The sequence below is a fragment of the Macaca fascicularis genome, chromosome 1 (assembly GCF_037993035.2).
Source record: "Macaca fascicularis isolate 582-1 chromosome 1, T2T-MFA8v1.1".
Classification (NCBI taxonomy): Eukaryota; Metazoa; Chordata; class Mammalia; order Primates; family Cercopithecidae; genus Macaca; species Macaca fascicularis.
The window spans coordinates 126958758-126986623 of NC_088375.1; the positions used below are offsets into that span (position 1 = coordinate 126958758).

At 42.2% G+C, this 27866-nt stretch overlaps 1 protein-coding gene across 6 annotated transcripts in view; it reads left to right on the forward strand.

Moving 5' to 3' along the window:
- VAV3 (vav guanine nucleotide exchange factor 3) overlaps window positions 1-3101 on the forward strand; it is a 398293-nt gene extending 395192 nt beyond the window's left edge. For 4 of the 6 annotated variants that reach the window (XM_065548736.1, XM_065548740.1, XM_045366111.2 and 1 more), the window contains 2 exons: window positions 30-181; window positions 874-3101. In XM_065548736.1, the coding sequence (XP_065404808.1) occupies window positions 30-181; window positions 874-915 (194 nt within the window). In that variant the 3' untranslated portion in view covers window positions 916-3101. Of the gene's footprint in view, window positions 1-29; window positions 218-873 lie in introns of all 6 variants that reach the window. The other 2 variants (XM_074000525.1, XM_074000527.1) reach the window with 1 other exon arrangement.
- The last annotated feature ends 24765 nt before the right edge of the window (window positions 3102-27866 follow it).

A 27866-nucleotide genomic window follows, 5' to 3' on the forward strand; every position in this document is an offset into this window, starting at 1 on the left:
TACTCTCACTCCTTGTCATTTCTTGACAGTGTTAAGTCCAAAAGTGCTGGGCATTGCCATCGCTCGGTACGACTTCTGTGCAAGAGATATGCGAGAGTTGTCCTTGTTGAAGGGAGATGTGGTGAAGATTTACACAAAGATGAGTGCAAATGGCTGGTGGAGAGGAGAAGTAAACGGCAGGGTAAGTTGGTCCTTAAGTAAAGAAGTAAACGGCAGGGTAAGCTGGTGCACATGAATGAAGGGGACCGAGCAGTTGTTGGCACCTATTGTGGTGCCAGGGAGAAGCCTCCATCCTGTATTGCAGCTGTCAGCCCACAGGCCCCTGCCCTCTGGAAACTGGTGCTATATTTTGCTGATACCAGGGACTCGCTGAAAATATTTGAAATGAATATGATAGTGACATATGTAAAATTCACTTGGGCAAGTGGGACAGCTTCCTGCTTGGAAAAGAGTTGAGGAGCATTTCAGTTCTTTTTAGACCCTGAGCCATAGAGCTAAACTTTATGTGTATTGCAAAATATCTGTAAGAGCTGCTGATCTAAATTGGAAAGAATGGGACATAGTACCTCTGTCTTTTCATTCTGTTCTACAGCAGAAATAGGAATCATTATGCAGCAGAGCCCCCCGTATTATACTTAATTTACATATTTATTTGTGTGCTAGTGGATTAGAACACTGTTTATTTTATTCCTCCATTTCGATCATTCACTCTATTAGGCTTCTAAGAGCAGTTAAACCAATCTTCTCACCTACAATGGGCATAAAACCCCAGTTTAATTGGGGTGTTATGAAAACAAAATGCTCTGTTTGTAGAATCCTTTGAAGTGTCAGATACAAAGTCATGTTGCTATGTTGGTTGTTTTTCTTTTTTAGGTGGGCTGGTTTCCGTCCACGTATGTGGAAGAGGATGAATAAATTCAAATCCAGCATCGCACCCTGCACCAAAAATTTCAGAGAAGGGATAAGTTAAAGCCTGCACAGCGTTGTGAATTAACTGAAGTGTTTAAAAAGCTGCATTTCTGGCTGTTCAACATCCTCCCTCCTTAGCCCCTCCTAAGTCTTAATGCTGAGATTTCTAAAGATGCTGGTACTGACAGATTAATGGCTTGCCTAGAGCTGTGCAAGAAACAGCCTGCCAGTCTGTCATTGTCAGGGACCAGGGCAAAACCAAGAGCTGTTCTTCCCAGAAGAGCCCTGCAAACACATTGGTTCATGCTTCCCTTTACTTCATCCGGTCAGATACCATGAGTGCCAGTCATCAGTAAATCTTTAATACACTTTTGCTTTATTCTCACATGCCATTCACCAGATTATTTGATGGTACAAAGAAGCAGAAGTGTAATTTTTATTTTCCCAGCATGAAGAAAAATTGGAGTTCTGCCATTTGAGCAGCTTACTGGAAAGATCCAGCCTTACTTGTCTTAAATTGTCCAACAAGGTGACTCATTGCCCGGGAAACACTTTTACCCTCAGATGTTACTCATGATATTATAAAATATGAGGCCAATGCTCAGGTTTGCCTCATAAGTGAGATATCCCTGAAGGAATTTAATTATTCATGTGGTGTCCTGATTATATTTGCAAACTTCTTTATAAAAGGTGAAAAAAGCACATAAAAGAGAGGGTGTCTTCATATTAAACCTTCACAACCTTCATGATTTCATAGGATTATTTTGGAAATATAGTACTTGACTTTATGAAAGAATGTGGGCTAGGTATATTAGGAGTAGTTGCCAATAATCTGAATAAGGTGGCATTGTTTACAGAAACAGATCAAGGGCTATAATTTATGTCATTTTATAGCAGCAGTATCTATTAACACATGCCTTTTCCTCCCATCCACCTCCCCGTCCCCTCCCCTTCCGTCCCCCACAAAGATGATCTGGGACATGACTTTTTTATTCCCACATTTTCTTGGAGCACAAACAACCTTGTTGAGGATTTTGGAAGGAAAGCACAGCTGGGTCCTTTATTCATTTCTGGGACAGAAAGAGGGTCAGTGGGCTTTTGTGGGCTTCCAGCTTCTCTCAGAGTCTCCCCCTCTGCAGCCCATCCTGGGAGTGTATTAACTGGAAGGAATATGAGTCTTGCAGTACATTTGTTTTGCCAAGCCATCACTCTTTTATGTGAGGAGCCTAAATACATTCTTCCTGGGGTCCAGAGTCCCCATTCAAGGCAGTCAAGTTAAGACATTAACTTGGCCCTTTCCCGATGAAATATTTCCTCCACAGCAGAAGTTGTGTTCTGACAAGATTCAGAGAGTGTTTCATGTTTGGAAAAAAAGAAGCAGCATTAACTTAGTAGAGCTGAACCAGGGCATTCCGTTCTGAAATTTTGAATCATCTCTGAAATGAAGCGGGTGTGGCCTGCCCTCTCCTCAAGCTGTTTGGGTGCCAGAACTCAAGGTTCAGTGGACACATCCCCCTGTTAGAGATCCTCATGGGCTAGGACTTTTCATCTAGGATAGATTCAAGATCTTTACCTCAGAATTATGTAAACTGTGATTGTGTTTTAGAAAAATTATTATTTGCTAAAACCATTTAAGTCTTTGTATATGTGTAAATGATCACAAAAATGTATTTTATAAAATGTTCTGTACAGTGAAGTTACACCTCAAAGTGTACTCTTGGAATGGATTCTTTCCTGTAAAGTCTTATCTGTGACTCTGTCTCGGGAATGTTTTGTCTGTTGCCATCAGCTGAACTTTGTTATGGAGGGAGCAGCCTCACACAAGCAGAAACACTCCTGTGGATGGTATTGTAGCATGTATTGTTTATTTTAGTCAATAAACCCTCTCCTTATAAATGGTGTTTAGTCTTCCTATTGCATTTCATGGGCCTGGGGGTTTCCTAGCAGAGGCTATTAGAGCTCCTTTTTGTGACATTACCAATTACATTTTTGTCTACGTTTAATACTTTGTATTGGAAACTTTAAATGCTGCGGATTTGTGTAGAGTTCTAATACCAAAGACAGAAGTAAATGTTTTCCATATACTTTGTCTTGCCTGTATGCAGCCCTTGTGTAATATGGTGAATTAGAGTGGTATTTCACTTTGTATTATTTTGTAAATATGTCAATACAATAAATAGTGACTAAGTTGATTTCTAAGAGTTGGAGTCTTTTTATTGAATGATCCCTGTATTAGTAAGCGTTCCCCTGAAAATGGATGACACTGGATCGTCGGGCCTGTACCCGGTCATTGCCAGCAGTCCAGAGAGGACGGGAGCCGTGTATGTGGGGGGATCACCCCCGCACCCCTGCAAGCCCCGCCGACGCTATGCGTCTAGTAGGAGGGCCGCTGCGGTGAGTCTTGAAGCCCAGGGCTGGATCCGGGCAGAGCCGCCGCAGGTGCAGATCTTGGTGATAGTAGTAAATATTCAAAGGAGAACTTCCAAGGCCGAAGTGGAGAAGGGTTGCATGTGAATAGCAGTTGAACGTGGATCAGTCGGTCCTGAGAAATAGGCAAGCGCCGCTCTGAATGGACAGGCGATGGCCTCGTTGCCCTCAGCCGATGGAAAGGGAGTCCCGTTCTGATCCCCGAATCTGGAGTGGCGGAGGTGGACGCCGCCAAGCATCCAGCGCGGTAATGCGAAAGATCCCAGAGAAGCTGGCGGAAGGCCCGGGGGAGAGTTCTTTTCTCCTTGTGAAGGGCAGGGCACCCTGGAATTGGGTTGGCCTGGAGAGAGGGGTCCCTGCCTTGGAAAGCGTCACAGTTCCAGTGGCGTCTGATGAGCTCTGGCTGGCCCTTGAAAATGCGGGGAAGAGGGTGTAAATCTCGCACCAGGCTGTACCCATATCCGCAGCATTCCTCCCTCTGAACTAAGACCTCTAGGCCAGCAGAACAGAATGTCACGTGAACAGGAAGCAAAAATTTTGCTAGTGGATCACTAGGAGTGATGGTGAGTGGTGCGACTTCCACCCCGTGATTCCTGGACCCCTGAATCCTGGCTATGGGAGAAGCAGTACCATATATTGGACACTGATTCAGAGCATACACGGCCTTCTAAAGAATTTTGTCCCATCCCTGCACAGTATTGTCACCTAGTTGGCGTAATTGTGACTTCAAAAGGCCATTCCACCTATCGATCCAGTTGCTTCAGGATGATGGTGAATTCCATGAACATGAGCCCACTGCTGTATTTTTTTGACCCTAAAGCGAGTGCCTTGGACAGAGGCAATGCTGTGTGGAATATGACGGTGGATAAGGCATTCCGTGAGCTCATGGATGGTAGTCTTGGCAGAAGCATTGCGTACAGGATGGGCAAACCCATATCCGGAATGTCTATTCCAGTGAGGACAAACTTCTGCCTTTTCCATGATGGAAGAGGTCCAATATAATCAGCCTGTCACCAGGTAGCTGACTGATCACCCCAAGGAATGGTGCCATATCAAGGTCTCAGTGTTGGTCTCTGCTGCTGGCAAATTGGGCACTCAACACTGGCTGTAGTCAGGTCAGCCTTGGTGAGTGGAAGTCCAAGTTGCTGAGCCCATGCGTAACCTCCATCCCTGCCACCATGGCCATTTTGTTCATGGGCCCATTGAGTGATGACAGGAGTGGCTGGAGAAGGAGGCTGAGTGGTGTCCACAGAACGGGTCACACTAACCAGCTGATTATTAAAATAATCTTTTGCTGAGGTCACCCATTGGTGAGCACTCACATGGGATACAAATATCTTCACAGTTTTTGGCCACTCAGAGAGGCCCATCCACATACCTCTTCCCCAGATTTCTTTGTCACCGATTTTCCAATCATGCTTCTTCCAAGTCACTGACCACCCAGCCAAACCTCTGGCTACAGCCCATGTATCAGTATATAATACACAACCAGGTGCAGTGCTCGACTTTCTGTCGTCTGGGAAGATTTCCCTTCGGTGCTGTCCTTCAGGGATGTCTTGGAAAGGGGCTGTAGTGCCGCAGCTGTCCACTTTCAGGTGTTGCCTGCATATCATGCAGAACCATTTGTGAATCAGGCCCTAGTCTTCTCTGTGAATTCATCATAGAGTGCTCCTTATGTAGCCATTGGTGCAGGCTAGGGAAGAGAAAGCAGGGTGGCAGGGGTGGAGACCAGGGGCATTTGAGCCACTTCCTCATGTAACTTACTTGGCCTTCAGGACCTGCTCGAGCCCGATCACGTATATATCACTTTCATTTGATGATGGACTGCTGCTGTGCATGACCCACTTTATTGCTAGGTGGGTCAGAAAGCACCCAGTTCATGATAGGCAGTTCAGGTTGCAGGGTGACTTGATGACCCATAGTTTCCACCAAAGCCCAGTAACAAGCCAAGAGCTGTCTCTCAAAAGGAGAGTAGTTATCTGCAGAAGATGGCAGGGCCTTGCTCCAAAATCCTAGAGGCCTCCACTGTGATTCACCTATGGAGGCCTGCCAAAGGCTCCAAACAGCATTCCTATCTGCCACTGACACTCAAGCACCATTGGATCTGCTGGGTCATATGGCCCAAGTGGCAGAGCAGCTTGCACAGCAGCCCAGACCTGTAGCAGAGCCTTCTGTTCTGGACTCCACTCAAAACTGGCAGGCTTTTGGGTCACTTGATAAATGGGCAGGACTAATACACCCAAATGAGGAATGTGTTGCCTCCAAAAGTCAAATAGGCCCACTAGGCATTGTGCCTCTTTCTTGGTTGTAGGAGGGGCCAAATGCGACAACTTATCCTTTACCTTAGAAGGACTATCTCGACAAGCCCCACAATCCCATAACTCACATATACCAGCCCAAAAATTAACATGGGAATTAAGCCCTAATTTTGTTTAGGTTTAGCTCAGGATTGCTGCCTAAGTTATGAACAGTGAACTACAAAGTAAACTCAGTAGTTGCCAATAGCATTTATTGGCGTGCTTACCATGTGCCATGCTCTGTACTAAGTGCTTCATTTGCACTAACAACAACCCCCAAAGGTAGAACCCCATAATATTTTCATTTGTACATGAAGAAACTGAGGTACATCAAGAGGATGCAGTTTTCCCAAAGTCACACAGCTGCTAAGTGTCAGAGCTGAATTCTAACTTGGGTAGTCTGGCTCCAGAGTCCATATAACCACTATCCTATCCTGTCACGCTTTGTAGGGCAAGAGAGAGATTTCATACATTTTTAAACTTACATAACCAAGAAGAAACTATTTGATACTATACAGTGGTTTGAACAAAGGAAGAGTAACACAGAATTAAGAAATATGCCACTATTCCTGCCACCTAAAAGAAACCCGAAAAAAGATATTCCCTAGAGAGATTGGTATCAGATTGAATTTTCGTTTCTACTTTGATGCACTCTTGCACTAGAAAATGGCTGCTAGTCCAGAGAGGCTTGGAGTCAAGATTCCCATGGTGGAGCAGGCCAGCTGATAATCCACAGTGATGGAGTCTGTCTTAGGGAGAGGCTGGAATCACTTCATTCCTTCTAAAGACCAGGAAGGGCCATGGTGGTAGCTTCTGCTTGACTTTACCATCACAACCTTGCTACAAACACAAAATTCCTGCCATTTTCGTTATAATACAGTGGGTTATACAGCCCTCAATCCATTATTTGAGGAGCCAACTCCATTGGTATCTTTTTCGCTTCTCTTTGACATACTAACATGTGACTGTTAGACCTCGTATCAGTTCATCACCATCCTCACCACTATCAATTGTACTCACCGTTGACCCCTTTATTTGGTAGTTAACATGGGAACATAGTTTTGTAACAAGTATTTTGTCTTCCACCAAACAAGTGAAGTAAATATGCTGGTAGTTAGTTTTTTGTTTGTTGTTTGTTTTGAGACAGAGTTTTGCTCTTGTCACCCAGGCTCAAGTTCAATGGTGGGATCTTGGCTCACTGCAGCCTCCACCTCCCAGGTCCAAGCAATTCTTCTGCCTCTGCCTCCTGAGTAGCTGGGATTACAGGCACCCGCCATCAGGCCCAGCTAATTTTTGTATTTTTAGTAGAGATGGGGTTTCACCATATTTCCCAGGCTGGTCTCGAACTCCTGACCTCAGGTGATCCGCCCACCTCGGCCTTCCAAAGTGCTGGAATTACAGGCGTGAGCCACCGTGCCCAGCCACTGGTAGTTAGTTAGTTTTGAGGCATCTTGCTTTGTTCTACTTAATCTGACAGCTGTATAGAAGAGCGAAAAGGCATGGCCCTATAAGTCAGACTGACTGTCTCGGTTTATGTCTCATCTGTACCATGCAGAACCTCTGTCAATCAGTACCGCAACACCTACTTCATAGAATGGTTGTGTGACACAACTGAGATCATCCATGTGAAGTGGAATGATGCCTGACTTATACAAAGCCATATTTGTCATTATCATCCTTGTTGTGATTGTCAGATGGATTTGCTGACAAGTTTGGATAGTTGCCATCTCAATATTTGAATTTCTTTAGCATAAGTTAGGCTCATTTATCGGATTAAGGAGAAAAACTCTGCAGATTCTAAATTAGCCTCTCTAGGATGGGAATTAAACTATTTGGTTTCATAGATAGAAGGAGAGTTTTAGCATCAGTCAGACCGGGGTTCAAACCCCAACCCTGCCACTAACTTGTATGAGCATCCACTACCTCTTCTGTACTGAAGGATCATTAAAAGTGCCTTAGAGAGCTGTTGTGAAGAATAAATGATAACATATGAGAAAGGTCCCTAGTACAGAGCCTCACACATACTAGGTATGCAAGAAATGTTGATTTCCCTCCCTTTATGAAAGATAAGATACTCAGGCACCAAATTATGTACTTGCTGCCTTTATTTTGAATATTATTGAGAGTTCATGCTTTGTTTTTTACATATAGTTTAATCTGCACTTAAATTATGGACAGAGTTAAAGGTATACATGTTCAGGAACATTAATATGCAAACCCACAAACAATCTCAGAAGTTGAATTTAACAGCTCTACATTATTTTGACTAGGAAAATGGAATTTTTACTCAGCTCATAATCATTTAGACTCTGTCCATTAGTCACTTCATTTTTCACTGAAACTTGTTTGCTGTGATTGGTTGGACTCTGATTAGAAATGTTATGCACCCACATCTCATCTGGCACCTTATTCTAAGTAATAGGTGGTTTGGAAGCCACCTTATTCTAAGTAATGAACAAGTCCCAGAAAGGATATCATAAAGGAATTCTGTCTCATTCGGTGCCATTGATTAAACCAGATCGAGGGAAACTGTGACAGAAAACAAACTCCTTTGGAAGCACTCTGGACACTGGCTCTCTCAAAGTCCCTGAATTTCTAGGCACAATGCAACTACAAATGATGACCCAGGCACACGGCCAGATGGGAAGAGGCCTCAGTACAGAAACACAGTGTACACAAAAGTCACTCCACACCCTGTCCTCTAATGGACGTTGGGGTCCACGTTGAGAGTCGTGAATAGGAGGGAAGGTGGACTCCAGAAGAACCAATGTGTCCAATTCATGATCTGGCTTGCCCAAGGTCATGATAGAAAATACTGTCAAGGTAAAGACTCAAACATGGGTGTCTCAGCTCTAAGTCAAATAAATGCCCTCTATTCCTCTGTCATACATCAGTACTCAAGACCTTCTGACTCCAGAATTATTTCCTCCATTCTTAAGGCCTTTCTTCTGGGAATCATTCTGGGTGCTATAGCTGTAAAATGTTTAGGAGAGTGCCTGGCAGAGAGTAGACATTCAGTAAACAAGAGAGTTTAAAATTGCATTTTGGCCACTACTTTAAATATACATACAAAAATAAGTGTTACAAATTTTAAAAACTCAGATATGTTAAAAACTCTCTTTGAATATATATTAGCCTTTGGAAGAAACCTCTTAATTTTTTTTTTTTTTTTTTTTGAGATGGAGTTTCGCTCTTGTTGACGAGGCTGGAGTACAATGACGTGACCTTGGCTCACTGCAAACCTCCACCTCCTGGGTTGAAGCAATTCTCCTGCCTCAGGTGCCCGCCACCACTTCCAGCTATTTATTATTATTATTATTTTTAGTAGAGACGGGGTATTACTGTGTTGGCCAGGCTGGTCTCGAACTCCTGACCTCAGGCGATCCTCCCTCCTTGGCCTTCCAAAGTGCTGGGATTACAGGCGTGAGCCACCATGCCCGGCCTTGAGTTAGCTTTTCACATTAGTAATCCTTTCAAAATGATGCACAAATGGAGCCCAAATCAAACGCTCTACCAGAGCACCATATATCAGTTATCTACTGCTACCCGACAAATTCGGTGCTCCCAAACTTCGCAGTTGGGTCCAGCAAACATCTATTATTTCACCATTTCTGTGGGTAAGAAATACGGGAGCAGATTCACTGTGTATTTCTGACTTCAGGTCTCCCATGAGGCTTCTTTCAAGGTGCCAGCCAGGCTGCAGTCATCTCCAGGCCCAACCCGGGGAGAGTCTGCTCCTGAGTTCACTCCTGTGGACCTCTCCACATGGCTGCCTCACAACATGGCAGCTGGCTTCTCCCAAAATTAGCATCCAAGAGGGAAAGAGCAAAAGCACTGGAGATGAAAGCTAGTCTTTTTATAACCGTCTTAGAAGTGACAGCCCAGCACTCAGCTCTATTCTATCCCTTAGCATTGAGTTACTAAATCCAGCTCATGCTCAAGGGGAGGGGATTACACAGGACAAACACCAGGATGAAGGGATTGTTGGGGGCCATCCCACTGGCTGCCTACAACAGATGGGTGCAATGAATGGTCATTGGAGCCAACAATGGGGCCTGTCTGAAAGGCATGGGTTACTTCAGAGAAACTTAGGTGAATCTAAAATGCAGTTCTTCATAAAAAACAATTTCCTGTTGATTCCTTTAATCAGTGTTTACTGAACCCACTCTATACCAGCCTCTGCAGGGAATAAAGGGATGCATAAGAGAAGGAGCTGTCCCCAGGGGAACTCATTTTCTTTGCCCCTTTCCTCATTTAGGAAATGCCTTTCCTGAGGCTCAAATTGTTGGGATAGAGAAAGGGGGAGAGAGGAGTGTGGGAGAAGTGTCCAATATGTGAGATGCTTCATCTCACAGGATCACGGGGAAAAGTGGAAACGGCAACCAGGCATGCCCTGGAAGTAGCTGTTGGGAATGTAAAACTCTAAAATCCCAGAGTATGTGGCCAATCATTCATTCCTTCATTCTTTCATTCATTCCTTCAACAAATGTGTACTGAGCTCCTTCTACAAACTCTATAATTCTAGCCTTTGAGGATACAACAATGAAGCTGACACAATTCCTACCCTTGAAAAGCTTATCTGCTTGCAGGTGGTGACGAGCAAGACACAGGTACATAATGTTAGGCACTGGTAAGTGTTATTGAGGGGAAAAAAAAGCAAAATAAGCGAGGAAAATGTTAGTTGAATATGGTGATCAAAGAAAGCTTTATGAGGAAATGATTTTTTTTTTTTTTTTTAGCAGAGACCTAATTTAAGTGAGAATAAAAAAAAATATGTGAATATCTGAGTGTTTAGTGTTTGGAGAACTACAAGGACCCAGTGTGGTTGGAGAGGGTGAAAAGGAAGAGAGCTTTCTGGAACAGATCTGGTAGATCTTATAGACGGGGAAAGGAGGGTGACAGGAGCCACTGGAAGCTGTTAAGCCGTGATGTGAGGTGATCTCATTTACATTTCAGAAAGCTCACACTGGATGCTGTGGACTGAGATAGAGCTAGACCCGTGCAATCAACACACTGCCATTCTTTGATAATAGCTCCTGTATTTGTTTGCCAGGGATGCCATAATAAAGTACCACAAACCCAGTGGCTTAAATAGCAGAAATTTATTGTCTCACAGTTCTTAAGGCCAGAAATCCAAGATCAAGGTGCCTGCAGGGCCATGCCCTCTCTGAAGGCACTAAAGAAGGATGCATTCCAAGGCTCTCTCCGGGCCTCTGTAGTCCTTGGCTGCAGCAGCATAACTGTAATCTTCACATGGCATTCTCCCTGTGTGTGTTTCTGCGTCTAAGATTCTCCTTTTTATAAGGACACCAGTTATATTTAATTAGGGGCTCACCCTCCACCAGTATGACCCAGTCTTGACTAATTACATCTGCAACCACCCCATTTCCAAATAAGGTCACATTTTGAGGTACCAGGGTTTAGCACTTTAACATTTAGCATTTGAAGGGGACACAATTAAATCCATAACAGCTCTCTTCCTTATATTCTCGTGTTATTAGAGTCCACGCTAAATGATACAAATGCTTCAGCAGAGATTACTAGGGACAGGGTGCAGCGTGGGAAGAGGGAAGCGAGCCAGAGAGAGGCTATACTTAGGGACAGATGTGTCCACAGCCTGTCTCTGTCCTGCTCAACCTCAAGGGGCGTAAACAAAGGTCAAACTTTTGTAGAAATTCAAGTAGCTGCTGATAGAAAAACAATACCATTTCCACTCATGTATTTGTCATCTTCTCAGGCCATCAGCCCCAAGTGAATTACCTTTTTTTTTTTCTCACCCTATGTGTCAGAATCACACGTCTTCCCGCCGGGAGAGGAAAGCTCCTAGGTGCTTTTGTGTAGGTAAGCTCATTAGGAAAAAGCAACCTATTTAAGTGAATAAATGAAACACTTCTGGATTCTGTGCAAATTAGGCCTGCGTAATATGAAGAAGGGAGAAAAAAATGTGCTGTGGTTTTATAGAGAGGTGGGAAATGCCCTCAGCATTTATTATACTTAATGATGAGATATTGTTGCTAGGTGGTTTGAAGGATGAAGTTTACATTAATAATATGTGATGCAATGCATCTACATTAGTGTGAAAAAATTGTTTTATTTACCTTTATGCAGCCTATCTGGTCTACTCATTATGTGGTTTATTTTACAATGTCCTTAAAATACTGGACATAATCCCATTTATAAATTCCTGCCTCAAAGATGCCATTGAGTGGATATTTAGGAGGGGCATCCAGGAAAGGGGGAGTGGATAAACCCTAAATTAATAATCCTGGAATGATATATTGAATGCTGCACTATTAGTTTGAAGCTGTTGGGTGGAAAGATGCAAATGAAAATATATTGTGTCCTCTTGGGACTTCGCAGCACAGCCCAAAATACAATTAAAATTGTGCAGGAGGCCTAAGTTGAACTTTTAAAATCATATGGCAAGTTATTTTTACAACAATTAGCAGTTTCAAAGTTCTTAATACGTTATAAGTACATATAGTTTTTCCAGACTCATTTTGCAATGCAACTACTGGGGAAGTGGAAAGAGCACAGGAATGAAAATAAGACAAACCAGATTCTAGTTCTTGATTCTTCCACTAATGAATCAAGAGGCTCTGGATGGAACTCCCAACCTCTCTGAGGCTCAGTTTTCTTATCTAAAGAATGAAGACAGCAAGCCCACTTCCAGTTCTAACATCCTATTATTCTGCATGAAGACATTCAATAAATGTTTGGCCATGATACATCTGCATGGAATCAACTTTGTAAATGGAACAGAGAACCGAGGCTCAAACAAAAGTAGGTGGACAACTTTGAAGGGCATAAATCTTGCATCATTCTCTTCTTAATATGTCCACTTCTTTCACCTTAGTCTCAGGCAACCTCATGTCACCTAGATGATTGCAAGAGCCCCTAACTAGCATCCCTGCTTCCATTCCCACCTCCCTCTAATCTTTTGATTATATTATTTCATTTCCTTTTTCAGAACTCTTCAACACCTCCCATTTATTTAATGCATTTGTGGAGTACTTAACCCATGGCACAGGTGCTGGAAATACATGATTAACAAAACAGACAATTCTCTGCTCTTACAGAGTCTTCTTTATATTGGAAAGAACAGGGAGATAGACAATAAATGAATATACATGACATAATATCAGGAAATGATAAATACAATGAAAAAAAGCAAAGGAAGGAGAGTGTAAGACGAAAGTGCTACTTTAGACATGCTAGTCAGGGAAGACCTCTCTTGGCATAAGATGAGTTAGAGAGCTAATCTTCAGCCAGATCATTTTGGTCCAGGATGACCTTGTAGGTCATTCAAAATATAAAGATTTTATATTTTGAAAAATCATTGGAGAGTCTTAAGCAGTGGTATGGTTTGGATGTGGTTTGTTGCAGCCACGACTCATGCTGAAGTTTAATTGCCAGTGTGGCTGTGTTAGAAGGTGGAACCTAGTGGGAGATTTTTTCATCATGGGAGTGGATCCCTCATGAACAGAATAATGCCCTTCCTTGGTGGTGAGTGAGTTCTTGCTCTCTCGAAAATGGATTAGTTACCATGAGAGCAGGTTGTTGAAAAGTCTGGCTTCCTTAATTTCATTCTCTTGCTTTCTTTCTCACCATGTGATTTCTGCCTGATCTTGGACTTTCCACCCACCAGAATCATGAGCCAAATAAACATCTTTTCTTTATCTGTTACCCAGGTTCAGGTATTTTTTCTAGCAACACAAAATGGACTAAAACAAGCAGAAAAGAGAAATGATCAGATTTGCCTTATTAAAGAATCACTGTGGATTCTTGGTGGAAGTTTTACTAAAGAGAGACAGAAGTGGAAGCAGAGAGACCACAAAAGTACTATTAGGTAACACAGGTGAAAAATGTTGGTGGCTCACATTAGCATGATATCAAGGGATGTGTAAGAAATATTGGGATTTCAGATGTATTTTGAAGTTACTGCTGGCCTAGCTTATGGTTTGAATGTAAAGTGACAATGGGAGAAAAAATCATTATGTGAGGTGTCAACATTTTTGGCTTAAGCAACTCTGTGCATGGTGTTATACATACATGGTTGAGGATGAGCAGCTTATTTGGGAAGGAAGGTAAGAAATCAATTATTCAGTTCTAGACACATTAAGCTTAAGATGCTCATTAGATATTAAACAGATATTAGGTAAGCAGTTGGGTCTGGGTCTGGAGTTTGAGGAGAGGTTGGGTCAGGAGAAAAACATTTGGAAATGAGTAGCATATTTGAAACCATGAGACTAAATGATACCATCTTAGCAAATGAGTATAGGAGAAGCAGCAAGCTAATACCTGAATCTTGGGGTTCTCCAGTGTTTAGAGTTTGGGTAGAAAAGAATACTCCAGCAATGGGGATAAATTACAGGAGACTATCTACAAATATTCCCCACCACACCTACTGGTCTACTTGCACCAATATCCTTATCTCCTCTTGCTCCACGAACTGGGCCTGTGCTCTTCTCCAAAGTCCACCAGTTCACCTACCCACAGAATCCTATTTCTTTTCCTGTGCTCAAATACATCACTTCAGCAATTATCCCCTCTCCATTATTCAAATTCAAACTTCATTTACCTATCAGACCCTTCCATCAGGATACAGATAATCCTTCTTAAAAAACAAATACACAAAAAGGGAAAGCTTCTTTCCTCTTGTATTTACCTTCAGCTACTGTTCATTTTATGATCTCCTAGAAAGCAACACTCCTCAAAACAGCTGACCAAAGTTGCTACCATTAATTCCTCTTCTTCTATTCTCTTTTGAACCCACTCTAATCTGACTTTTGACCTTAACACTCCATACAAAACCTTCACCAAAAACTTCCACATTGCCAAATCCGGAAGTCAACTGTCCGCAGCATTTAAATCGCTGATCACCCTCTTCCTTCTTGAGATCGTTGTTTCACTTAGTTCTCAAAACATCATTTATTCTTGTTCCTTTTTCTGTCTTACTAGCTGCTTCTTCCTGGACTCCTTTAATTCATTCAACAATTATGTACTGCCTATTTTGCGCCAGGCATTGTTCTTGGCACTAGAGATACAGCAGTGAACAAGCCAAAACCCTTGCTCTCATGGAACATATCACCTTCTATTAGGTAGAAACAAACGAGGATGCACTGGGATCCAGGTGAAGGCAGGATTTCAACAAGGCAGGGTGTTCATCTGGTGGAGGTCAAGTGAGATGAGGGCCGTGAATTAACCACTGCACTTGGCATTTAGGGAGTTCAGCACAGCCTGACATTTTGAGTTTTAGTGAAGAAGTAGAAACGAAACTCTGCTTGAAGTGGGTTTAAGATAAAATGGCAAGTAAGGAAGAGGTTGTTGCAAGTGTACTCAGCCCCTTTCAGGACATTTTGAGATAGATAGGGCTACTTGCTTTTTTTTTTTTTTTTTTCTGGAGTATTTTCCTGCACTCTTCATTTTTTATGTCTCAGCTTACATGTCATCTCTCAGTGAAGTATTCTTTACCACTCAATCTAACTTCTTCCTACTTCGTCATTTTCTCTCATGGGCCCATGTTAATTTTCCTTCATAGCACTATCATGTTTACAATTATAGACTTCAATATTTGAAATGTGTTTATAATGTCTGTTCCGCTATGTTTTAAACTCCACTAAGTCTCTTTGAAGCTCTGCAAGCTGAGTGCCTAGAGTGTTACTGGCACAATGTACTTCTTATCTAAATGAATGAATGAATGACCAGCCTTTTTCCTCTGGAACTTTGCTGAAGTGTGCCATATCACTTGGTTAAAGTGGAACTACATTTCCCAGAATCCCATTCCCTTTATGTCTCCTGAACACAATTGATATGGGAGGAATTCGTACAAAGTTTAGAAAGTAGAAGTAAATCATTAGTCATAATCTTGGAAGGTCTAGTAGTCAAATATATGGAGAATAGACAGATTCAGAAGTGCCCAGGAGATTCAAACTTGTCACTTATCTCCTGCATTCCTTGTCTAGCTCTTCTTTATGACTACTAGACCTGGCTTCAAAACCAGTTTCAAAGCCAGATGTTTGGCTGTTTCCCAGAGGTGGAACTAATCAGAGGCCATAGTTTCCCCTAGCCCTATTAAGGACATTCCCTTTGCAGTCTCAGTAAACTCTTTTAGATTTCCCTGTAAGCCTATGCTTGTCCACCCTGCACCAGTTCTTCAGAAGGACCAGATGGTGACTCTATCTCCTTTCCTCCAACTCTCCCTTCTACATATTACTTCCCTAGTATTTGCCACCATTAGATAGGTATAATTCTATAATAAATCTCTTACCCAAAGTCACAGTGGCTCTAGTTTCCCAACTAACCTTGGTTGTTGGCATTGCTACTTCTGAGCTTGGATACATGAAATTCTCTTCTTCAGAACTGAGTGCTTTTCCTGTGTATTTTATAGAATTATATCACATACTGTTTGATAGACTACATAAGCTGTGTTAATCATGGTCCCAATGAGAGAAACATGGCACATCCGTAATGGAGAGTTTAATGAAGGGATTGTTTACAGAGCCTAGAGCAGAGTTAAGGATTAAGTGAAACCAGTGAGGCTTGGTAAGACCTCCTGAGCTAGGAACAATGAAGAACAAAGACCTAGTCCAAATAAACAAGGGGACCGAGCAATTTCAGAAACCTGGAAAGCTGGAGGAATCTGTAAGAGAGGGCCTGAAATGAGTCATGGCCAACCCACAACCCCAACGAGAGAGATCTCTGGAATAAATACCTTGACTTCAGGGTCTCCCATCCTCCCATCCCTGCCAAGGCCTCCCATTGCCCAAATTCAATCATAAGTCAGAGGGCAAGGGACTGTGGTTGGCACAGTCCATGAAGATCAGCCTTCTAGGGCCTGCAGCAGGGGGATGGGATGGTACAGAGTGCACAGAGGGGCAAACGGAGAATGTCCACCAGGCTGTTGTATTCAGATTTATGTGAGAGTAAACTAGTGTTCTTCCTCCAGATGCAACAACCATGTTATTAGGAATCTCATTCCTGCCACAAATATGCCTGAAAGGGCACTCTTAACTCAGGAGGACACTGTCTAGTTCTTTATCTGGTGCATATTAAAGTGAGCAAGATAACAAATGTTCATTCAGGTGGAAATCATTCGGCTGAAATGTTTCAATGTCTCTTTTGTATTTTTGTCTTTTTTAAGAATCATGAAGGCATAGATTTTTAATTTAGCTGCAGTGACCTATGTATAAAAACTTACAGGCCTGTTTTGGGATTTTCACATTTGGGATTACCAAGAAAAAAGTCATAGTTTTATTGTCATTAGGAAAATTAATTGAGAAGCACAAAAACCTTGATGATGGCTTCACAGTGACTCAAATGAATTTAATTGGATATTGCCTCATCCTCATTCAACATTAGAGGTTTCCTTGAATGTCACAGTATTCCAAATACCAAATGATTTGACAGAGCAAAACAAGTCATTTTAATCAGAGAAATGACATTCAATAATCACAAAAAGTCTATGTGGAATGACTTGTGCTGGGAATTAACAGGTTTTCCCTCTAACAGTGGGGCATGTAGCAGCCAGGCCTATCTCCTTGGCCATTCGCTGGCAATAGCAGGCTGAGATTTCCTGTGGCTGAAAGAAGGATCTCTGGATTCTGTCACTGGCAATGGTAGGCCACTGCCCTATCATTAAACCTCTGGGGTAATTTATTTGTCCTTGATGAAACTACTTGGTTACTCTCTTCCATGCCAGGTTTTAGTATCTTCCATGCCAGTTACTCTCCACGCCAGATTTTAGTATCTTCTATCCATTTGCTTTTTTTCAGCTTTATGCCACTGAATAAGATTCGTACTCACATTCAGGTCCATCATTGTTTTCTTTCATCTTCACATCTTTATTTGATGAATTATTATATTAGGTAAATCCCAGTAAAGAACAATTTGTTCTCAAAATTTCTACCAAAGTTTACCTACTGCAGCAAAAAGGGAACTTGTACTTCTGGGATTTGTGGGAAGGAAGAGAAGACAGGTGCATCCCATTGTAAACAGGAAATCTTCTGTTTCTCATGATTGATCAATACAATTTATATGGATTTTGTATTCTGTGTCATGATATCATAAAATGTAAACATAACAGTTTTCTGTGAATCTGAAAAAATTGCAGTTCCGTGGAGATGTGCCATATTTTTCTGCAGCCTCACACACCCCAGCGCCAGCACACCACTGTGGCATGTTATCCGAGAAGAACAAACTTTTGCCTATCAAATTAGCACACACAACTCCCAGTATTATGTATATGAGGATATTAGTTATGGGAAACAAACTTACTGGAAGAAAATGTATCAAGACCAGTCAAACATGCATATACTTTGACCCTGAAATTCAGCATTGAAATTTATCCCGGATAGGCACAAAGACAGAGCCACAAGAGTGTCTGTCACAGGACAAGGTGTAAGCATGAAAGTCCGAAAGAACATGAATGTCCAACAGTAGTGAACTTGAATAAATTGTGCTGCATCCAAACAGGGACTATTGTACATTTGCTTCCTTTCCCTTCCTAACAGTATCCAGCTTTTGTTAGGGTATTCTCCTCTACTACTCCCAACTCATATACTTTAGTCGAGGAGCACACTCTCTGCTCAAGGAATAAGCCTTGATCACTTTCAGCCAATCAGGATAAGCCTGTTCTTTGCACTACAGTCATTGGTTCAGGTAAACAAGCCCAAACCAATAGGTACAATGTCTTTCTCTCTAGGGCTTCCTACTAGAATTGACTTTCTCACTACCTCTATTCTACCCTCTTTGGGTTCCTGGAGCTAGAAAATTAAATATTGTGTTTAATATGTTCAAGACTCCTTGAAAACAAGTTTCTCCGATTAAGTTCTCCCAGTTGAGTACAGTCATGTGAGACTTGGAAGCTGGCAGGAGGGTGGACCCATCTTTCTATGACAATGTAGACAGACTTGAATGCTGGCAGTTGCCAGCATCCCTGAACCTGTTTCTTCATCTGTAAGGCAGGGGGAACATTGAATACCTTGAGTGGAAATGTGGTAGATGCCTTTATGCCCTCTTTTTCAATATTTCTTATCTAGACATTGCAATGGCAGTGTCGTTCACCTGAGTGGTCTGAGAATTCTTAGATTCTTGGATACAGATGACTATGATCGTGACTTTATTATGTCCAGAATCGGGGTGTGTTTAAGAACTTAAGCAAAGTAGGTCACTGCATTCAGGGCAGGAAGGATCTGCTCAGACCCTGGGTTTTCCACACCATGCCTGTGGCTTCTTTATAAATGTATCCTGGACCACCCTGAAAAGAAGAATGCAATTTAAACAATTTAAAGATCAATTTACAATAGATACTTGGTTTTTCCATGGGAGAAACTGAATAGGATCTCAGGGACCAGAGAGTTGTTCTTGGCTCCGATATGTTCTAATTGACCCTTGGTAAATAAATTCACCCCTCAGGACCTCTGTTAGTTCATCAGAAGAAAGGTTTGAAATAAACTCTTTCAATTTTAACAGCGTCATGTATTAGTAAGACAAAATCATTCAAAGTTTTTATGTAAACTCAATGTTTATGTAACTGAAAGTCAGCCCTGAAATGCCTTTATTTCATATACATCTTTTAAAGCATGCCCTTTAATAAATCTGTCCTGTAGTATAAAACATAAAAAAAAACAATAAATTGTGTTGCACAGAACAGCAAGGTCCAGGACATATTATAAATTGACACGTATGAAAATTGCTGATATTTTATCTTACTTTACCCACAAATGGGCAATTTCATGAGAGTCAACCTAGTGATATTATAATAATTTTTAAATGTGTTTGTCTTGAGCATCAGCAGATTAGGAAAAACAAACCTGACAATAGTCACATCAAGGACTGTGAGTTTTAAGTGAAGGGGCATAGTCATTTGGGGGAATTGATATTGGGAATCACATTTTTCTTTGACTTCACATGTTGATGCCAAAATCTTTTCAGTTATTTTATTTTTTCAGAGGTGGGGAGTATGGTGGAAGAGAGAAAGATACAATCATATTTTAATTTCTATAAAATACAGAAAGGTATCTGAATACCCTCTTGTCCTCTAGCCAGAAAGCCCTCCCCGTTCATTCTCTCCCACACACCAGAGCCTAAAAATGTGCTCCTGAGCTCTGTGATAACCCATCGTGCCCTGCTTTCCTGGGCATCCTCATGGTGGCAATCATCACAGGCTCGTGGACACTATGGGAAACTTGTTTCCTTGTGTTTTTAAATCCAGTTCTTTGGCAGAGTGGGCAGAGATCCCATGTCTATATCAATAATGCTGGTAATATTACAATGGCAAACACTACATAGCACTTATTATGTGCAAGGTACCAGTTGAAGTGAGTTCTCTTTACTTGCCCCAGATCACAACTAGCAAGGCCCCAAAAATGACCCCAGCCTCTGCTGCGACCTCATGCTCTGCTACATTTCTGGTTGGTCTTCCAAACACATCATTAGCATGTCAGTGCTGCAGGCACAATTCCAGAGTAAGTCTCAGGAAAGAGTAACTGCCATCTACAATCACAATTTATCTTATGATGAATAAACTGACCATTCATTCCCTTTGTATCTGTGTGGGGATGGAGGTACAGGCCTTGTACCCGTAGCAGGCTAGAATTTCCAGGTGAAGGGAGGGCAGTGTAGTTTCTACAAGTAACTTCCCTCTCTGAGATTCGGACGCAACCCTGTAGACTCACCCCCACTTGAAGCTCTGCCCTAGATATTGATAGGGCACAGAACCTACTTGAACTATTTCTATTGCTTTTCAAGGTTTAGATTGATAAGAAAGTATATGCTATTTAATACGTTTTAATAAAATTACTTCATTTATTCCTATTTACCTAGTGCCTTACTTATTTATCTACTTTAGATGAAATAATTTTTAGACCATAAACCTATGGTATTTTATATTCAAATGTATGTTATTGTCTTCACAGTACTCCCTCAGGAGCTCTATTCCCACTTCACTGATGATGCTTTTTCTTTTCTTTTTTTTTTTTTTTTGAAGAGGTTGAAAATCTTGATGATCAGTCTTCAGAGCTATTTCGCAGACCGAGAAACCAAGCTGGTTCTTGATAGATGCTCCTTGTCCCTATCATGGGACAGTATGAGAACAGCAAGTGAAGCACTGTTCAAGACTGCCCTAGGAATTCAACTGGAACCCTTACCCCATGGGTCCTCCAAGAGGGGACAACTCATTCCAAATTGAGACATTAAAGTTTTAACCACCCCAGGGTCTGTCATAAGAACTTGCAGGTGGATGAAGGACGGTCTTTAGAGCTTGGCTGTTTTCCTTGGATGCACTTTTGAGTCTGAGAAATTTGCACATCTTTTCCCTTAGCAAGCAAGTTATTTTAAGAAAAGAAAATGCACTCACCCATTTAGCATTGTAGATTAAAGTTAAAACTTTTGTCTTTCAGCAGGTTGAGGTTTGGTAATTTTTTTTTTTTTTCATTTTATTCATAGGGTAACATCTGTTCCCAATTTACATACAGGAGTTTTCTTAGGGACTTGTTGGGCTTGAGTATTCCATCCTTGGGTCAACAGTGATTTCACTGGTCTAAGAAGGCCTGAAGGGACATTATCTGGTGATGTCCTTGGTGGCTCAGGCACAATGATTTGAAAACATGCCCACCGTTATCCCTTTGCCTTCTCTATCCAGACTAGAGTCCTTATACAGCCCCATCTGGAGCTCTTGGCTCAGTGTTACCGAAGGACAGATTCCTAGCAGATGGTTCATCAGAGGACCTGGCACATGGTTTGGCCAAGAAAACCTTATCTAATACCTCTGAGTTTGGGAAGCTTTAGAGTGAAGAGTAGCTCCGAGCCTTCTGCACAACCAGGAATGTTTTGCTTATTAGATTTTTTAAAAGATGCTCAGAATAAATATCTAGACAGCAGTAGTTCTGGAGATCTGGTGCCACAGATGGCACCAAACTAATGTAATATCCCCTTACGCCAGTTTTACGACATCTATGAAATTTGGGATAGGACCAGAGTCTTGGGCTTGAAAGGAATGGGGCTAATCCTAAAACATTTCAGCCATTTTGACAAGTGATATTTTAATTTAAAAAGATGCAATTCTGATCAGCATGAAGTGTCTTGGATGTCTACTAGCCTGCTTAAAATTAATATGTTGTAACCTACTCCTTCCACAGTCTTTTCATTTCGGTTAATAGTAACTCCATCTTTCCATTTGCTCAGGCCAAACCCCTTGGAATACTTCTTGATTCCTCTCTTTTATATGGAACATCTAGTCCATCAGTAGGTTTTGTCAACTCTACCTTCAAAATATGTTCCTCATTCAACATTTCTGCTACCACTCTGGTTGGAATTGCCATTATCTTTCAACCAGATTATGACAATAGCCTCCTATCTGGCATTTTGCCTCCCATCTTTTCTCCTCCTCAGTCTATCCTCAACAGAGCCATCTCAGTGAGAGTGCTAAAATGTATGTCCCACTGTGTCACTCTTCTGCTAAAAACCCTCCAGTGACCTCCTATTGCCCTCATTGTGAAAGTTCCACAGGTCTGCAGGGCCCTGTATGATGAAGCCCTGGTGTCTCTACTCTCTCTGCAATAACCTCCCACTGGTTCATTTATCCAGCCATATTGGCCTCCTTTCTGGTCCATCAACTCACAAGGTACCAAGGTATATACCTGGTATTGTTTGGCTGTGTCCCCACCCAAATCTCATCTCGAATTGCACTCCCATAATTCCTTTGTGTTGTGGGAGGGACCCGGTGGGAGAGAATTTGAATCATGGGGGTGATTTACCCCATACTGTTCTCATGGTAATGAATAAGTCTCACAAGAGCTGATGGTTTTATCAGGGGTTTCCGCTTTTGCATCTTCCTCATTTTGTCCTGCCGCTGCCACATAAGAAGTGCCTTTCACCTCCCGCCATGATTCTGAGGTCTCCCTAGCCATGTGAAACTGTAAGTCCAATTAAACCTCTTTTTCTTCCCAGTCTCGGGTACGTCTTTATCAGCAGCATGAAAACGGACTAATACAATACCCTTCTAGGACCTTGAACTTGCTGCTCTATGTGCTGGAGCACTATTCCCCTAGACATTCACCTAATGTCTCCTCTCTCTCTCCCTCCTGTTCTTCCTCCTTCTCCTCCTTCTCCCTCTTTGGATCCTTTATCAAATGTTATCTTTGACCTTTCCTGACAACCCAAAACCTCTTATCACATAGTTCCCTTTTCCCATTTGATGTTTTTCCATAGCGTTTATTACCTTCAAGTGTACTACATTAAATATAGTATGTTAAATTATATTAAATATACTATATATACAAATATACTATATATACACAAACATATATATGTATATATGTAATATATATAAATATATACATATTTTCTTATTTGTTTTGTATATTCTGTCTCTCTTCACTAGAATGTAACTCCTTAGGACAGAGAGGTTTGTCCCTTAAAGCAATTATTATTGTTTCTGTATCACCAGCACTGGGAATAGAGCCTGAGACAGAGTAGGCAGTCAAAAAACATTTTTTTGAATAAATGAATCATATATTTTGTAAATATATGTCAGGCACTGTGCTACTTGCTAGACACACACTGGTGAACAAAATAGATAAAGATTCATGACCTCATGGTTCTTAAAATCTAAGGGGGATGGCCTATGGTCATTTTACAATTAATGAATTAAACAGAGAAGTAAGAAAGAGTTGAAGCATTTGAGGAACTGAAACATGTTGAATTGAGCTGGAGAGTAAAGTTTAAGAAATAGCATTGTGAGACAGATATCAAGCCCTGTTTAGGTTTGAGGTGTCAGCCTAATCATGGGACACCATTGAAGGATTTTAAGCTGGTGAGTGATATTGTCCCATGTGCATTTTGTAAAGTACCCTCTGGCTGCCATGTGAGAAGTGAGAATGGTTGGGAAGGGGTCAAGAGTGGATGCCGAGTGATGTGATAGGAGGTGATTGCTGTAGTGAGAGATGGGGGCAGTCTGCATTAGAGAGACGAACGAGAACTTAGAGCCTGTTTGAATAGGACTGGGTGGATTTGAGGAATCAGGGAGTGAGAGAGTCACAGATGAACCCCAGGGTTCTTCCTTGAGCAATAGCTGTATGCCATTTCCGGGGAGGCATACTACAGTAAATGAGGTTTGGGATGCAGAGTGATGAGAGCAAGAATGGGAAGAAGGTCATGAGTCAGCTTCTGACACATCAAGTGTGACATATACACATGTAGCATCCCTGCGATGACATCTTGCTTAGGAGAAAGTCTGAGTAGGAGTAATGAAGTCATTAGTTTGCAGATAGATGGTGATCCAAGTCATCAGGATGGATGAGATTACAAGGAGTGAATTAGGATGAACAAGGAAGGAGGTCTGGGACAGACATTGCCTGACTCCAATATTTCAAGGCCTGATAGCATAGGCAAAAAAAGTCCATCATGAAAGAAGGAGACAGTGTGTCAAGGAAGCCAAGAGAAAGGAGGATTTTGCAGAGGAAGGTATTGTCAATTGTACTAAATATTATCAATAGATCAAGTAAGATGGGGCCTAAAGTTAAACTTTATAATTAGCAACATAGAAGCCATTGGTGAGAGTAATTTCAGGGGAGCTTCGAGGACATAAAACAGATGAGGTAATGATAAGAGCAGAAGGGAAGGTGAAGAAATGGAAGCAGAGGGTGGACATTCTTTGCGAAATTCATCTGTGAAAGGGAGAAATGGAAACTGTCAGAGCAAAAAATGGTGTCCGGACAAGTACATTACTTTTAAGGCAAGTGGAACTTAAGCAGGTTAATTATGTTTGGAGGAGGCAGTGGTCAGAGTGGCTGCATACATGTTGGCAGCCATACAAGGATCAGAGGGGACGTATTCCAGCTAGATGAATGGCTGAGGCTTAAGGTGGGAGTGAGTTTGGCACATTTGAGAAATTGAAAGATCAATGTAGTCAAAATTTAGTGTTGAAGGGATGGGGGTAACTTTGGGGAATTAGGCTGCTCATGGAGTGCCCTGATGGCCATGGCAAGAAGTCTGTATTTTATTTATTTTTTCAATAGCTTTCAGAGTACAAGTGGTTTTTGGTTATACAGATGAATAAATTGTACAGTGTTGAAGTCTGGGCTTTTAGTGTACCTATGATCTGAGTTGTGTACATTGTACCTAATAGGTGATTTTTTTAAATCCCTCACCCCCATTCCCACCTTCCCCTATTCTGAGTCTCCATAGTTCATTATACCACTCTGTATGCCCTTGCATACCCGTAGCTTAGCTCCCAGTTATAAGTGAGAAGATGTGGTATTTTGTTTTCTGTTCCTGAGTTACTTCATGGAAGATAATGGCCTCCAGATTTTCAATATGACACTAAGCCATGAGATGGCTTCAGCCAGGGATTTATGATATAAATGCATTGGAATGAATGTTAGGCATGCCTAGGCAAGAGAAAGCAGCCGTTCCTTGTCCTGCCGCAGAACAAAGTCCATGCCACCTTCTGATCTGCTACACTGCCTTTAGTCTAACTCCAGTTCTTTATTGTGCTCAGATATTCTCAATACCACGCCTTAGAAAGATATTAGAGACAGGAAATAGGTCACATCACCCAGGAAAGGTAGATGGAGTGACTAGCAGCACACCATCCCTGAGATGGTGGCACATGAGTTCACAAAAAAATGTTCCTAGTAACATGAGTCAACTCCTGTCTCTCCTCTTTCCAAAAGCCCCCAGTATCTCTGTCTCACTGACTATGAAAGTCAAGGCCCTCATTTTGATGCATAAAGCCCAATGTCAACTGGCCCCACTCTGACCTCATCTCCTTCTACTTCTTTCTTTGAGCCATGCTTGCCAGGTAAGCTCTTGCTGCCAAGACTTTGAACCTGCAGTTTCCTCTGCCTGGAATGCTCTTCCCCCAAGTATCCCCATGGTCCTCTCCCTCACCTTATAATGACACTTACTTAAATGTCACCGTGTCAGTGAGGCCTTCCCTGAATACCATATCTAAATTTTCAATACCTTCAATATGCAGTAGCAATTAGTTACCATATGACATTCTGTATATTTGACTTAATCTTGCTTATTGTCATCTTCTCCACCAAAATTAAAGCTCCAGGAGGGCAGATGGTTTGGTCTTATTGAATCTCTAGCATCTAAGACAAGTGAGTGAGAGTCCATTGTATTTGAACATTTTAGGAAGGAGACAGTGATCAGGCAGTAGCTGTACTGGTCAACCTTGCACATAGTGGACACTCAGTAATTAACTGTCGAGTGAATGAATGTCTAATGATTGGTCTTAGGTGGGGAAAAGACCTCTTCCATTTTGACAGGATGGGAGCAAGAAGAATGGGTGCTTGCAGATTTGTGACAACTATTGGAGGCTGTTCCTAGCTGATGGGGTCTACTTTCTTTGTAAAGTGGCAAGTGAAGGTTGGAGTATGGGTAGCAGTAAGAGGTAAGGACCATGCAGGGAGGGGCTTTGCAGTGGTTATCATGGAGAAAAGAAGAGTGAGCTTACTACAGAAACAGTGCAATGTTAACGGGAAGTGTGCGGATGAAGCCGAGTCAGGTGACCAGGAGTTCATAGCAAAGCCAATATCCTTGTGGAAAAATGTCTGCCGTCAGCAGTCAGTAGGCCAGGTGCAGTCATGGAGAAGGAAGGGAGTTGAAATTTTCCAGCTGTTGTGATGGTTAGATAAGTGACTTGCCCTATTGGAAAGAAAGTAGTTGAAGAGGTGGACCCTGAATCTGAGCTGGATTGATAGGAGGTAAACACAGAAAGTGGATGGACTGGGGGCTGGTGGAACAGTCCATGGACTGAAGTCATGGCTGTCCTGCCTGTGAGAGCACAGCTTTTTCTGCTCACTTTATCAGAAGGGTTTGTTCTGTATCTTATTCTTGGCATCCTTGGGGTTGGAAGGGGAAGCTGCTTTCCTCAAACCATGATGCAATCTTTTTCTGTATTCCTTCCATCATGTCTTCATGGCAGGCACAGATTAGGAGTAGGAATCGAGTGAAATGGAAAATTCTAGGATAACTTCTGGGTTTGGAGATTTGATCATTAGAGGTAGATATCAAAGAGGTAAGAAATACAGGAGTGGGACAGGGTTTGTGGGAGTGGACAGTGAATTCAGTCTTCAACATGTAGAATAAAGATGCTTATAAGATACACCGATGGAGATGATCAGTAAATCATTGGATCTATGGGTCTGAAGTACAACCACCTAGCTGTGGGTTGAAGATGGGTATTTCTAAATAATGCATATGTAGGTAGTGATTGTAATCAAGGGAAGGAATATGTAGAGTGAGTAGGGAGACAGGGCCAGCCCATGCCATAGGGAGCAGTGTATTTATGGGGCACGTAGAGGAACATCCAGCCAAGGAGATGCAAAGGAAACCAGAGATGTGGGAAGAAACTGGGAATAGTATTGCAAAGGCCAAGGGAGGAAAATTGTAAGACCGAGGGAAGAGTCTACAAGGACGATGGATACAGGGGATCAGGTCACATGGGGACTGAGAAGAGAGGCCCCAGGGCCGCTTCATGAGAGGGCCCAGAGGCAGGGACTACCTAGAGCTCTAGGCAGTGCAGCCTCAGAGGGAACACTGGGAATATTCTCTGAATTTCACCTCAAGGCTTGAGACGGCCTTCAGTTTTCACAAGTCAAATGAAGAGGTTGCACTAGATCACTGTTAAGTTCCTCCTGGTTCTAAAATCATGACTCTAAGATCTTTTACAGGAGCGAGAGCCAACAACAAAAGATTACCCTTCCCCTGGGGAATGTCTTAAAGTTTGGCTCATGAAAGAAGCCACATAAACAGCCTAAAGTCTTGATCTCACCAGAAGTCTTTTCTGTAAAGCACAGGACTATAAATATACCACCTGGATGGAGGAATATGTTAGATCCAGACCTCAGTATGCTGCCCTCTGCCCACTGGAGGCCTGCCCCAGGATGTGCTGGGCCCCACAGGGGCTTTCTGAGCCTTCACACCATCAGAAGGGGCTGTCACGTGGAGCACTGAGCTGCTGGTTGCAGACTGGAGGACTGCTTGTTCAAAAATTTGTTGAAAATATTCAGGCAGTTGGTGGCAGCTGGATTTGATGACCTTGTGGTTATTTTCAACTCAACGATTCATGTATCCTCTGAGGGAGGCTTCATTCCTGTTACTAATTTTGTCATGTTTCCCCTGGGGATTCTGTTGCAAAGTATTTATCCCCTGATCTCCTCTCAGGGGTCCCTCAGCCGGCTTCCCTTCTCCGCTTTGAGATCCTCCTTGTGATACTAG